Source organism: Sciurus vulgaris (assembly GCF_902686455.1).
Source record: "Sciurus vulgaris genome assembly, chromosome: 2".
Classification (NCBI taxonomy): domain Eukaryota; kingdom Metazoa; phylum Chordata; class Mammalia; order Rodentia; family Sciuridae; genus Sciurus; species Sciurus vulgaris.
The window spans coordinates 78298158-78312767 of record NC_136462.1 but is presented as its reverse complement, the minus strand read 5'-3'; the positions used below and the strand labels follow the sequence as shown (position 1 = coordinate 78312767).

At 41.7% G+C, this 14610-nt stretch overlaps 1 protein-coding gene across 3 annotated transcripts in view; it reads right to left on the bottom strand.

The window, feature by feature from the left end:
* Positions 1-13023, bottom strand: part of SLC7A7 (solute carrier family 7 member 7) — a 47008-nt gene extending 33985 nt beyond the window's left edge. The window contains exons 1-2 of one of the 3 annotated variants that reach the window (XM_079126081.1): positions 12885-13023; positions 8427-8969 (exon numbers count right to left, since the gene is read on the bottom strand). In XM_079126081.1, the coding sequence (XP_078982207.1) occupies positions 8427-8925 (499 nt within the window). In that variant the 5' untranslated portion in view covers positions 8926-8969; positions 12885-13023. Of the gene's footprint in view, positions 1-8426; positions 8970-10022; positions 10317-12884 lie in introns of those variants that run through there. The other 2 variants (XM_079126082.1, XM_079126080.1) reach the window with 2 other exon arrangements.
* Between the last annotated feature and the right edge of the window lie 1587 nt (positions 13024-14610).

The following is a 14610-nucleotide window of genomic DNA, read 5'->3' as shown; positions in this document are numbered from 1 at the left end:
CATATGATTTTTAAATATTTTAAGAAATCACTACAGTTTTCCATAGTGACTATATCAGGGCAGAATTTTTTTTGGTGGTGATGATGATGGGGAAAATGGAACCCAGGCCCTTGCACAAGCTAGGTAAGCTCCACCACTGAGCTACATCCCCAGCCCCATGGTAGACACATTTCTGTCATGCCCTAGAGGGAAAATTGTTGCATTGTAGTCTACATCTGAGAAAAAAGATTGTATGGCTAAGAATAAACACTGACAATGTTCATGCTTTATTTAAAAAAAAAAAATCAATAAATGGGATGGATTCAAACTAAAAAGCTTCTTCTCAGCAAAGGAAACAATCAATAACATGAAGAGCCTATAGAATGAGAAATACTCTTTACCATACACACCTCAGGTAGAGCACTAATCTCCAGTAGAAAAATAAATAACCCAATCAATAAATGGACTAAAGAACTGAACAGACACTTCACAGAAGAAGAAATACCATCACTCAACATATGAAAAAATGTTCATCATCTCTAGCAATTAGAGAAATGCAAATCAAAACTACTCTTAAGATTTCATCTCACTCTAGTCAGAATGGCAATTATCAAGAATACAAGAGGGGCCTGGGGAGATAGGTCAGTTGGTAGAGTGCTTGACTCACAAGCACAAGGCCCTGGGTTCAATCCCCAGCACGACAAAAAAAAAAAAAAAAGAATACAAGAAATAAGTGTTGGCGAGGATGTGGGGAAAAAGGTACACTCATACACTGTGGGTGGGACTGCAGATTGGCACAACCACTTTGGAAAGCAGTATGGAGATTCCTAAGAAAACTTGGAATTAAACTACCATTCCAGATTTCCCACTCCTTGGTTTACACTCAAAGGACTTAAAATCAGCATACTACATTGACATAGCCACATCAATGTTTATAGCAGCTCAATTCACAATAGCTTAAATTATGGAACCAACCTAGATGTCCTTCAACAGATGAATGGATAAAGAAAATGTGGTATATATACACAATGGAGCCTTAAACAAGAATGAAGTTATGGCATTTGCAGGTAAACTGATGGAACTGGAGAATATCATGCTAAGTGAAATAAGCCAATCCCAAAAAACCAAATGCTGAATGTCTTCTCTGATAAGGGGATGCTGATCCATAGAGGAAGGTGGGTAGAGAAGAATAAAGGAACTTCGGAAAAAAAAACAACAACAACAACACATTATGCTAAATTTTAAAAGCCAGATTAAAAAAGATCACATCTTGTATGATTCTTTTCATATTATATGTCCAGAACTGGGGATATAGCTCAGTTGGTAGAGTGCTTCCCTGGAAAGCACGAGGCCCTGGGTTCAATCCCCAGCACTGCAAAAAAAAAAAAAAAAAAAAAAAAAAAAAAAAAAAAAAATCATATTATATGTCCAAAACAGGCAAATCCAGAGACAGAAAGCAGATTAATAGTTGTCAGAGGGTAAGGAAAATGGGAAACAATTATTTAATGGATATGTGGTATTATTACAGAGTGCTTGCTTAAAAAATTTTGAAAGTAGAGAGGTAGTGGTTGAACAACATTGTAAATATACTAAAAGCCACTTAATTGCACACCTTAAAATGATTACTTGTGTTATATGAATTTAATTTCAATTTTTAAAAATCATGAAACACTTTATTCACAGTAGCCCCAAAGCAGAAACAACCCAAAAGTCCATCAACTAATGAATGGATAAAAATGCTGCATATCCACACAATGGAATATTTTTACCATGAGAAGGAATAAAGTACTATTTTCCATAAAAATAAATAGAACACATAAGATGGATGAACCTTGAAGTCATTAAGCTAAGTAAAAGAAGTCACACTCAAAAAAGCCACATATTGCATGATTCCATTTATTTGAAATGTCCTGATTAGGCAAACCCATAGAGACAGAAAGTACATTGGTACTGGGGGCTGGAGGGTGGGGAAAAGTTGGGGAAGAGGATGAAAGTATTCTGGAATTAATGGTGTGAAATATTGTGAATATACTAAAAACCACTGAACTATATAGTTTATAAGAGTGAATTTCACAGCATGTGATTTAGATCTCAATAAAGCTGTTATAAAATATCAAAAAAATAATAACTTTAGGAATTACACAAATTCATGGAAAATTATAATATTATCTTGCATGACCAATGGGTCAATGAAGAAAGTAAAAGGACAATTTTTTTTATTTATTAACTAAATGAAAATGAAAACAATATACTAAAACCTATGGAATACAGCAAAAGAACTAAGAGGGATGTTCACAACTATGAGTGTCTATGTCATAAAACAGAATGATTTCAACTGGGCACTGAGGCACATGCCATAATTCCAGTAACTCAGGAGGCTGAGGCAGGGGGATTTCAAGTCAAGGCCAGACTCAGCAATTTAGCAAGACTCTGTCTCTAAATAAAATAAAAAATGGCTGGGATGAAACTCAGAGGTAGTGCACCCCTGGATTAAATCCGCAATACCAATAACAACAAACAACAACCAAAAAAAAACAAAACAAAAACACAGAATGATTTCAACTTGAGGAACTAGAGGAACAAAGACAAACCAAATCTAAAGCTAGTAGAATGAAAACAATAACAAAGATCAGAACATAAGTGAACAGAGACTACAAACAATAGAAGAGATAATGAAACAAGAGTGTTGTTTTTTATTTTTCACACCAGATTGAACCCAAGGCCTTGCACATGCTATGTAAGTGCTCTACCACTGAGATACATCCCAAGACAAGAGTTGAATTTCTGAAAAAATAAAATTTGCAAACCTCTAGTTAGACTATCCAATAAGAGTGGGGGTGGAGGGAAGACCCAGATACATAAAATCAGAGATAAAAAAGGAGCCAGGCACAGTGATGCACACCTGTAATCCCAGCAGCTCTGAAGGCTGAGGCAGGAAGATCTCAAGTTCAAGGCCAGCCGAAGGAATTTAGTGAGGCCCTAAACAATTTAGCAAGACCCTGTCTCAAAATAAAAAAGGGCTAGGGATGTTGTTCAGTGGTTAAGTGTCCCTGGGTTCAATCCATGGTTCAAAAAAAGAGGAGATATTACAAGTGATACCACAGAAATACAGAGGATCATTATGGATTATTATGAACAACTATATGCCAACCTAGAAGAAATAGATAAACTTTTAGACAAATAGAACCTACCAAAATTGAACTCTGAGGACATAGAAAACCTGAACAAAACAATAAAAAATAGCAAGACTGAATCAACAATAAAAGTCTCCCAAAGAAAAGCTCAGGTCTGGATGGCATTGCTACTATATTTTATAAAACTTTTTCTCCAGTGCTGGGAATCAAACTCAGGGCTCATACATGCCAGGCAGGCATCCCATAACTGAGCTACTTCCCCAGTCCTTTGCCAAACTTTTAAAGAACTAACATCAGTTCTTTACAAACTATTCCAAAGTATTAAAAGAGAGGGAATTCTTCCAAATTCATTCTATGAGGTCAACATTACCCTGACACCAAAACCAGATAAAAACACAACAAAAAAGAAAACTATTGATAGACCAATATCCCTAATTAACATAGATGCAAAATTCTCAAAAAAATTATAGCAAAGCAAATCCAACCACACATAAAAAAGATTATGTACCACAATCAAGTGAGTTTTATCCCAGGGATGCAACAATGATTTAATATAGACACATCAGCACACATGATACATCACATTATCAGAATAAAGGATAAAACCTATATGATCATCTCAAGCAATGCAGAAAAAGCATTCAATAAAATTCAACATTCCTTCATGATAAAAATCCTCAAAAAATTAAGTATAGAAGTAATGTATCTCAACAAAATAAGGGCCATAATTGACAATCCACAGCCTATATCACATTAAATAAGGAAAAGCTAAAATCATTTCCTCTAAAATCAGGAAAAAAGGATGTCTACTTTCACCACTCCTAATACAGTATTAGAAGTCTTAACCACTGCAATAAGGCAAAAGAAAGAGATAAAAGGCATCAAAATAGGGAAGGAGGATGTCAAATTATTCTTGTTTGCAGATGACATGATTTTACATATAAGGATATACAGAGAAGGATATGAAGATTAACTCAAGACTCCATCAAAAAACTGTTAGAACCAAAACAAATTCAGTTGCAGGATATAAAAATCAATGTGCAAAAATCAGTAACTTTTTTTATACACCAAAAAAAATAGCTGAGATAAATCAAGAATACAATCTAATTTCAATAACTACAAAAAATAATAAAATATCTAGAATAAATTAATACAAAGAAGTGAATGATTTCTACAGTGAAAATCACAAAACAATGATGAGAGAAACTGAAGAACTCAAAAAATGGAAAGAGGGCTGGGGCTGTGGCTCAGCAGTGGAGCACAAGCCTCACATGTGTGAGGCACTGGGTTCAATCCTCAGCACCACATAAAAATAAATAAAATGAAGGTACTGTGTACATCTACAACTAAAAATATTTTTTAAAAAGGAAAGACATCCCTTAGATTCAAACTAAATAGCTTTCTCTCAGCAAAGGACACTATCAACAATACGAAGAGAGAGCCTACAGAGTGGAAGAATATCTTTGCCACTCATACTTCAGATAGAGCACTAATTTCCAGAATCTATAAAGAACTCAAAAAACTCTACACCAAGAATACAAATAACCCAATCAACAAATGGGCTAAGGATATGGAACAGATGCTTCACAGAAGATCTACAAGCAATCAACAAACATATGAAAAAATGTTCACCATCTTTAGTAATAAGAGAAATGCAAATCAAAACTACACTAAGATTCCATCTCACCCCAATTAGAATGGCGATTATCAAGAATACAAGCAACAATAGGTGTTGGAGAGGATGTGGGAAAAAGGTATACTCATACATTGCTGGTGGGGCTGCAAATTAGTGCAGCCATTCTGGAAAGCAGTGTGGAGAGTCCTTAGAAAACTTGGAATGGAACCACCATTTGACCCAGCTATCCCACTCCTCAGCCTATACCCAAAGGACTTAAAATCAGCATACTACAGAGATACAGCCACATCAATGTTCATAGCTGCTCAATTCACAATAGCCGGACTGTGGAACCAACCTAGATGTCCTTCAATTGATGAATGGATAAAGAAACTGTGGTATATATGTATACAATGGAATATTACTCAGCCATAAAAAAATGATAAAATTATGGCATTTGCAGGCAAATGGACGAAATTGGAAAATATCATGTTAAGTGAGATAAGCCAATCTCAAAAAGCCAAAAGAGGAATGATCTCACTGATAAGCGAATGATGACACATAATGGGGGGTGGGAAGGGGTACAAGAATGGAGGAAGGAAGGACTGTATAGAGGGAAAAGAGAGGTGGGAAGGGTGGGGGGGAGTTAAAAATAACAGAATGAATCAAACATCATTACCCTATGTAAATGTATGATTATGCAAATGGTATGCTGTTACTCCATGTACAAACAGAAACAACATGTATCCCATTTGTTTACAATAAAAATAAATTTAAAAAAGGAAAGATATCCTATATTCATGGATTGAAGACTATTGTTAAAATGTCCTTACTACCCAAAGCTATCTATAAAGTCGATGTACTTCCTATCAGAATAAAAATGTCCTTCACAGAACTAGAAAAAAAATCATAAAAGTAATATGGAACCATGAAAAGTTCTGAATAGCCAAAGCAATCCTGATCAAAAAAGAACAAAGTTGGAGTCATTACAATATCTGACTTCGAAAAATATTACAAAACTATAATAAAAACAGCTTGGTACTAGCTTAAAAACAGACAGATCAAAGGAATAGAATGAAGAACCCAGAAATAAATCTACCTACTTACAGTCAACAGATTTTTGACAAAGTCAGTAAGAATACACAATGGAAAAAAACAAAAAAATACTTGACCCTTTTATTTCACTGTATACAAAAATTAACCAAAAAAATAATAATAATAATCCAAAGACTTAAATGTAAGATTCATTCAAATTACTAGAAAGAAAGTATAGGAGAAACACTCCAGAACATTGAACTGAACAAAACTATTTACCAAAAAAGCACAAGCAACAAAAGCAAAAATTGACAAATAGAACTATATCAAACCAAAAAGCTTCTTACACCAAAAGAATCAACAGCATGAAGAGACAACCTACACAATGGAAAAAAATATTTGCAACTATTCATCCACCAGGAGATTATTTCCAGAAAATATAAGAAACTCAAACAACACAACAGTAAACAATAATAATAATGATTTTTTTTTTCCTTTTTGTGGTGCTGGGGATTGAACCCAGCGTCTGTGTATGTAAGGCAAGCACTCTACCAATTGAGCTATATCCCTAGTCCCATAATATGATTTTAAAATGGTTGAAGCCAGGCATGGAGGCCCAAACACCTGTAATCCCAGCTACTCAGGGACACTGAGGCAAAAGAATCAGAAGCTCAAGGCCACCCTTTAATTTAAATGTAGAAAGACCTGTCTCAAAATAAAACTAAAGAGAATAAGGGATGTAGCTCAGTGATTGAGTACCATGGGTTCAATAGCACCCAAGGTTCAATACCCAAAACTGAAGAAAAATTATTTTTTTTAATGGGTAAATGACTGAATAGACCTTTCTCCAACAAAGGAAATAATACAAGTTCCATGTGGTAATGCGCACATGTAATCGCAGCTATTCAGGAGGCTGAGGCAGGAGGATTGCTAGTTTGAGGACAGCCTTGGCAATTTAGAGAGACCCTATCTCAAAATAAAATACATAAAGGTTACATCATAACTATAGATCATCCCCAGGTTTAGGTGTGTACATTCTAAGAAGAGGGGAAAAAATGCTAACAAGCATACAGAGAAAGGAGGGAAACTCTCATATGCTATTGGTGGGAATGTAAATTAGTACAGCTATTACAGAAAACAGCATGCAGGTTCCTCAAGAAACTAGAAATAGAATTAGCATATGATCCAGCAATCCCACTACTGGGTATAGACCCCAAAAAATGAAATCAGTATGTTGAACACATATCTATCTGCACTCCCATGTTTATTGCAGCACTATTCACAACAGCCAAGACATAGAACAAGCTAGGTGTCCATCAGTGGATGAACAGGGGGAGTACACACTACAGAATTATATGGACATGGTGGTACACATCTATGATCCAAGTTACTCAAGAGGCTAAGGCAGGAGGATTGCAAGTTCAAGACCAGGCTGGGAAAGTTAGAGAGACTCTGTTTCAAAATAAAATAAAAAGGGATGGGAGCATAAGTCAGTGGTAGAGCACTTACCTACCCTGAGAGAGGTCCAATACCTGCTCCCCCCAAAAAAACTGTTCTTGTAAAAGACATAACAAAACTAACTTTTTTTTTTGGACCAATGATTGAACCCAGGAGCACTTGACCATTGAGCCACATATCCTGCTCTGTTTTATCTTAAGACAGGGTCTTGTTAAGTTGTTGGCCTGACTCAGCCTCCCCACCACCACATCCAGCACAAAACTAGTTTTTATTTTGTTTCGTTTTTGCTTGGGGGGGGGGGGGGGGGTTCTAGGGCTAAACACTCACTCTACCACTGAGCTATTTCCTAGCCCTTTTTTTCTTTTTTCTTTTTTTCTTTTTTTTTTTTTTTTTGAGGGCAGTACTTGGGGTCGAACCCAGGGGCACTTAACCACTGAGACACATTCCCAGTCCTTTTTATGTTATATTTTGAGACAGGGTCTTGCTCAGTTGCTTAGGGTCTCTAAGTTGATGAGGCTGACCTTGAACTCATGATCCTCCTACCTTAGCCTCCTGAGTTCCCAGGAATACAGGGTTGGGCCACCATGCCCATCTAGCCCTTCATATTTTGAGACAGAATATTGCTAAGCTGCCCAGGCTGAATTCATATTTGCAATCCTCCTGCCTCAGCCTCTAACAGCTGGGATACAGGCTCCAATCTCCACGCCCAGTCAAAACTACTTCTCTTGAAAGAGCAAGGAAAAAAAGTCAGGAAAAGCACACTAAATGCTAATATGCTTAGCATGGGAAATAGGGAAAGGTGAGTTGCTTTCTTTCTTTTACGCTGTGGTACTGTTTGAAACACAAAACAGACTTTCTTTTATCCTGTTGGTTTGCTGGGTATGAACTTAGGGCCTCCAGCATGCTGAGCATGCACTCTATCACTGGGCTACAACCCCAGCTCACAGCATACATTAATTTAAGAACAAAAAGATAGGGGCTGGGGTTGTAGCTCAGTGGTAGAGCGCTTACCTAGCACGTGTGAGACACTAGGTCCAATCCTCAGCACCACACAAAAATAAGTAAATAAAGGTGTAAAATAAATAAATAACAACAAAATAGGTCTTATCAAAGGCATTCCTTTCCAACTCCTTGCTCCCTGCCAGGATCCACACCCCCACCTTAGCCTGTCCTCCACACCACACTCCAGCCCCAGCTCCACTTACAGATGCAGGCAGCTGCCAGCAGGCGGCCAGCAGCATAGGGAGCGCTGCAGCTCGGGAAGAGGGGTTGCACCATGTAGTTGGCAAAGGTGATGGCAATGATGGCCTGGCTGGTGGGCTCGATGATAAGCAGGGAGGTCCAGAGGCGGATGAAGGCAAGTAGTCCGCCGAAGGCCTCCAGGATGTAGGCGTAGCTGGCTCCAGATTTCTTAATGGTGGTGCCCAGTTCCGCATAACAAAGGGCCCCAAAGACGGAGAAGAGGCCCCCAACAGCCCAGATGACCAGGGAGAGGCCAAAGGAGGCACTGTACATGAGAACACCCTTGGGGGAGACAAAGATTCCCGAGCCAATCATGTTCCCCACAATCAGGCACACTCCATTAAGCAGTGAGATCTCCTTCTTCAGCTTTACCTGCTGGGCTCCTGGGCTGGCCCCATGGCCCAGAGGGGAAGCATCAGCCTCCTGCTGAGAGGCCACTTCATATTTGATGCTGTCGACCATGGCGGAGGAGAGGCCAGCCTTCACCAGCTTCCTGGCATTGCCCTCTAAGGAAGAAACATGAGACATATGGGGTAGATGGTAAGTATGTAGTTCTCCCTCCCCTTACACCACAGGGGCTAGTATGGGCAGCCCACCCACCACTCAGAGACCTCTCTCTTGCTTCCCACCTTAGGAAAAACCTCTTCTGGCTGATTCATCAAAATGACCCCAATTTGAATTTTTAAGAAAGAAAGCATCTGCCATTAGGGAAGATGCAGTCCACCTCATTTTCCAAATAGAAAACTAAATCCTGGTTCTGCCTGAGCCAGCTGTAAAACAAAACTGGTATGGAGGCAGTTTGGCAGCTTCCAGGTATAATTATAGAGGATTGCACCTGAGTTTTCAGACTTATCCAAAAAGTCTACCTCCTCTCCAATTTCAATCTCACCTGTCACCTGTGCTGAATGCAACCAACCCTGCAAGCAGCTACTCTGTGGGATCTCCTCACAATGCTATTCTTTCCCCCAAGGATTCTCGCTCTGGCAAATCTAAGGTTTCAGAGGTTTCCTGCTAGAAACTCACAATCACCTCCCTGCTCCAGGAGCATTCATTAACAACCCTCAGCTGGTATCTTCACCCCTGCCCAAGCCCAAGCAGCCCCAAGTCATGCTTCTTTCTGTTGCTTTTCCTTTCCTAGATCCTTTCCCAGTCTCTATTATTCCAAGCCTCCCGTCATCAAATCCCTTATACTGGCATAGTTGCATCACCCAAAAATGTATGAATTAGAGAATGGTGACCCAAATGTACAACAGAACCTAGAAATGACAAAAGGAAGCGCCCCCTCTTCCCACCACCCCTGAAGTTATTGTTGGAGAAAGAGAAAGATCACCCAAAACTGAAGCAAGGAAACAGTAAAGCCTTTAAGCAGCAAGCAGATGCAGGGAAACGAAGAGCAGGAGACAGCTGAGAGGAAACTAGGAATGACTAGTCAGGGCAATAAGAGATACTAAGGCAAGAGGCACTAGGGAAGGCAGGGATGGGATACTGCACAGCAGCCCGAGCAGCAGAAAGGGTTTAGCAAGGAGAGTGGGGACAAGAGGACAGGGTGAGACACACACTCACTCCCTGGCCCCAGATATAAACAGGTCCCCACAGCAGTAGCCAGCAGCAGTCACAGGGAGGGGCGCACTCCCAGAAGGGTGATCCAACTGTTCCTCCGCTCAACCAGCAGTTAAAGGGAAGGCCAGGCAAATGCCTATGGATTTAAATGAAGTCAAGAAGGGGGGTGGGGCAAGGGAGTAGGCAAAGGAAGAGGAGAGGGAAAGGGAGAGGAGAGTTAAGCAATCATCTGGGTCCAAGGTTCATGGGCCCTTCGCATCTGCAAAAGGGGCAGCCAAGAGCTCTGGGCTCAGCACTTTCCATGATAAGAAAGCGCTCTCTCAGGAATCTCCTTTGTCAGCTCTGCTACAGGACTCAGGGGCCAGAAGAAAGGACAGCCAGTTGGATGCCTTTTCTGCACCAATGGGGAAGTTGTGCCCCAACAAGTTAACTGAAGACAGGGCGGTGGCACAGACCCCTCTGTGTCCTCGTGCCCTCCATGCCCCACCCTAGCCTCACTTCTCTCTCACCCCAAACAATTAAGAAAGGCAGGAAGATTGCAGAGTGTGACACAAAGGCTACTTCATATGCTGAGATTAGAGGAAGTGTAAGAGCCATTCTTACAACCCATGATTGGGTGTCCTAAGAGGAGGACTCTGCACACTTCCCCATGCAGAGATGGGTGGCTGCTTGGGTCTTTATCCAAAGTCTGAGTCTCAAGCTACTTCAAAGGAAACAAAGTCAAAAAATGAAATTGAATCTCTGGCTACAAGTCCATCCCACCATGTATCCTTCATCCTTAGGAAAATGTACCAAGATCTCTAGAGTATCCATAAATTTTTACAAATACCTTCTCCAAATACGAGTTAGAGGTGTAGTTCAGTGGTAGAGTGCTTGCCTAGCACAAAAAAAAAAAAAAAAAAAAAAACCAAAGTGGAAATAAGATTTCTGTGAGCTATCCTGGCTATACAGGCCCAGAACAAGCAGAAGTTGGCCAGTTTTTGGAAATCACATAGTTTATTCTATCTCTACAGTCTACTTTAAGTCTGACATTCTGGGCTTTTGTCAACAGAAATATACCCTATCCTTTCTGAAATCCAATTGTTTGTCTCTTCTTACACTCTTCCTAACCCCCTTTTTCTTATTCTACAACAAGAGAATAGGGATCTAAAAATCCCTGGGAGACTTATCTCTACTCTTCATGCTCCCATTTTAGTTCCTTAAACTTGCACCCCCCAAAATGCTCCTGTAATAATTACAGAACTTACTGAGATTTACTTGGGCCAGACACACTGCTAAGCCCTTAAGAGTGTTATCTCACTGAACCCTCCCTACAGCCCCATAAGGGCTGTCACTAGCAGGGTGCCCGTAAAGAGTGAGGCAGGCAGCTAAAACCCAGAGCACACACACTTTTAATCACAGAACTACACTATCTCCACAACTTCCCACCCCTCCGACCTGCTCTAGTCTCTAGGGCTTCCTTTCAGACAGCAAAGCACTTCAGGTGGCTCCCTAATGAATTACCTGGGGGAGGATATGATTAGATTAAAAAGAAAGCCTCTGGCCTCCTATCTACCTCCTTCCTGGCTGCTACTCCCTTTCTCATCCTGGGAGAGGATAAGAAATAATTATAAGTCCTGTTGGCAGCACTGAAATTACTAAACTGCCCATTTCTAGTGCAAACAGAAACATAAATCACTCCTGCCCTTTTAAGACCACATTCACTGGCACCAAGGGGTGGGCATATGTCCCAATGTGATGTCAAAAATAAAAATGAAAGAGAGACAAAGGAAAGGAAAACAGTAAGGGAGCATGAGGAGAGACATGTACAAGATTGAGTTCCTGACTGGTGGTATCAGAAAAGTGAAGTCCTCTCAAGGAACCTGAGACAAATCCAACTACACTATAGCAAACAGCATGCCCTAGTGGTCTCACCAGGAAGTGCTGAGTGGAATCTCCTAGCCTCACCAGCTGGTCAAAGGAGGCTGTCTGTCATTCATGGAGATGTCCCTTCTTTGCTCATCTACAGCCTAGCACCTTAGGCAAGAATGCACCTGAAGACAGGGCATCTCACACTCCTCCCAGAGGTTCTCAGTCTCAGGGTAATGATCCCACCATTCAGGCAGCCTGGGCCAGGCACCTCCAGGCTCTCCTGAAGAGGCTCGGCCACCCCTGGCTTTGCCGAAGCCTTTTAACAGCACCCCTCATCACCTTCCTCTGTTTCAGGTGCATTATCTCAGAGGACCCTGTGAAGATTACAGAACCACACACTCATTACAGCTATGAAAGAAGTTTCAGACTCAGGGGTTCAGGGAAGCAGGAAGCTGGGTCCCCAGCATGCAGTGCCTGACAGAGCAGCCAGCGGAGCCCTGTGCCATGACCCCACCCTCCAAAACCAAGACCAAAACACAGTTCTCCGAGAACCAGCACATAGTTCTGGGTCTTGGCTCCTACTATAAGAATACGCTTTCTCCCCCAGAGACCCCACAGCCTCCTTTCTGGCTCCAACTAGTCTGTGTTGCCTCCCCTAACAACAGAAACAAAACAGACACAGGCTGGTATGACCGGATTCCCCATCACTCCAAGCTACCAGCTCAGCCCCTCCTTCTCCAGTTCTCCATTTGTTTTTCTTTATTCCACTGTAGCTAAGACGTCCCTTTGGGGGCAAAAAAAAGAGAGTGAAACAAGAAAGAAATTGTTTAGTTCTATGGCCATAGTTTCCATTAACAAGGGCTGAAGTCTCTGGGCCGGAGATTCTGCCTAGTGAGGGCTAGGGCTAGGTCCAGGAACTAAGAGACTCTTGAGTCTCCCTTCCGTTGATTTTTAGGGCGCACTCCATCCTCTCTTCCCCTTTCGCCCATTGTCCCTCTCCCGCCTCTTACCTGTCCCGTGACCTTTGGGAAAGTGCAGGGAAGAGGGGCTACCAGCAAGCCCCAGGAAGGAGGCCTGGGAAGGTGCTAGTTAGGGGTACCAGGGGTATGGCTCGTGCTGCAGCAGCTGTTGACTCTGAGGAGCAGAAAAAGCAGAGGGTGACGGGGACTGAAATGGAAAACAGGAAAACACATGTGCGACTCTGGCCGGCAGTGGGGAGGGGCTAGGGGACGGGCTGGATCTGGGACTGCCCGGACAGACCCAGAGGATCTTGCCCGCTTGGCCTCCAGGCACCTTCTCCACTGTCTCAGCTCCTCCTCCTCTCCACACCAACCCCTGAACTTCCTTGTTGTCTTAAGTTTATTAAGCACTTTAGTTTTCCTTGCAATTTACAGTGCCCTCCGGCGGATCCTTACAATTCCCCAACTCCCCTCTCCTCTCATTCCTTTTCTTACTCCCTCTCCCACACACAGGATCCTATGGTTAGGGCAATGGGACTCTGCCATCCCATCTCAAGAATTTCCATGCCATTTCAGCACCGGAAGCAAGCCAAGGAAGATAATACACACCAAAGAAGGCCCCTGTGGATGCAGCCGAGAAGACACCAAGACATCAAACAAGCCCACTCACTGCTCAGTTCCCCAATGGGTTTAGGGGAAGCTTGAGTCTGAGTTGCGAGGTAAGAGCCAATAGTGCTATGGCACCCTGGGCAGATTCCTGAGTTACTGCAAACTACTGTTATTTAAATATGTGGAAGCTGGGCATGATGGCCCATACCTGTAATCCCAGAGACTGAGACAAGAGTATCACAAGTTCAAGGCCAGCTAAATCACCTTAGCTAGACCCTCAGCAATTAGCAAAACTCTGTCTCAAAATTTTAAAAAATGAAAAAAAGACAGAAAAAGGACTGGGTATGTAATTCAGTGCTGGAGCACCACTGACTTCAATCCCCAGTACCAAAAAACAAAAATAAAAATAAATAAATATCTGTTGAATGCTTACTGAGCAGAGGTAGAAGATATACCAGTTTGCTCAGAATAAAAACTGTGTAAGCATCTTTCTTTACATTCAAAATTAGAGGTTATTACATGAATTCATCACACGCAATTTTCTGAGGCAGACCACTTCTCGGTAGGCATATTAAACCACTTTAAAGGTAGACAATAGCATTAATTCCTGTCCTGGGGAGGGGCACTGCACAGCGCACTAAGCATTTTCAGAATTCCAGTTGTGACTGTTGCCTTAAGCAACAGATAGCTCCCAGATCTCCAGGCTACACCCTGCAACATGCACCTGCTTGTCGAAAATTCTCCACAGACAGGTGGTCTAGGTAAGGATCCTCCAGGATTCTGTCTGGGCCATTGATGAAAGCCAACTTACATTTCACAAAGAGACATACAAATCAGAGTTCACTGGCACCAAATATCTGAATTATTCCAAGGAAAATTTACTGCCTTTTGAGACCTGAACTGCTTCCCAAATGGCCTGCCCCTTAATCTTACCCTGAACACAGGTGTACTTAACCACCATCCCCCGAGGGTGTGAGGTCCAAGCTCTGAGGGAAGTCCCAAGAGGAGAGAGAGACACAAAGCAGGCCCTGCTGACACAGCCCCTGTTCTCTCCTTCATTGCACTCCAGTCACTCTGCCACTTCAGAGTTTTAACAATGCTTTTTCTTCTGCCTATCCTCCCTGCCTGGAACATTCTTCCCTGTGACATTTTCTATTCCTGGTGTTTG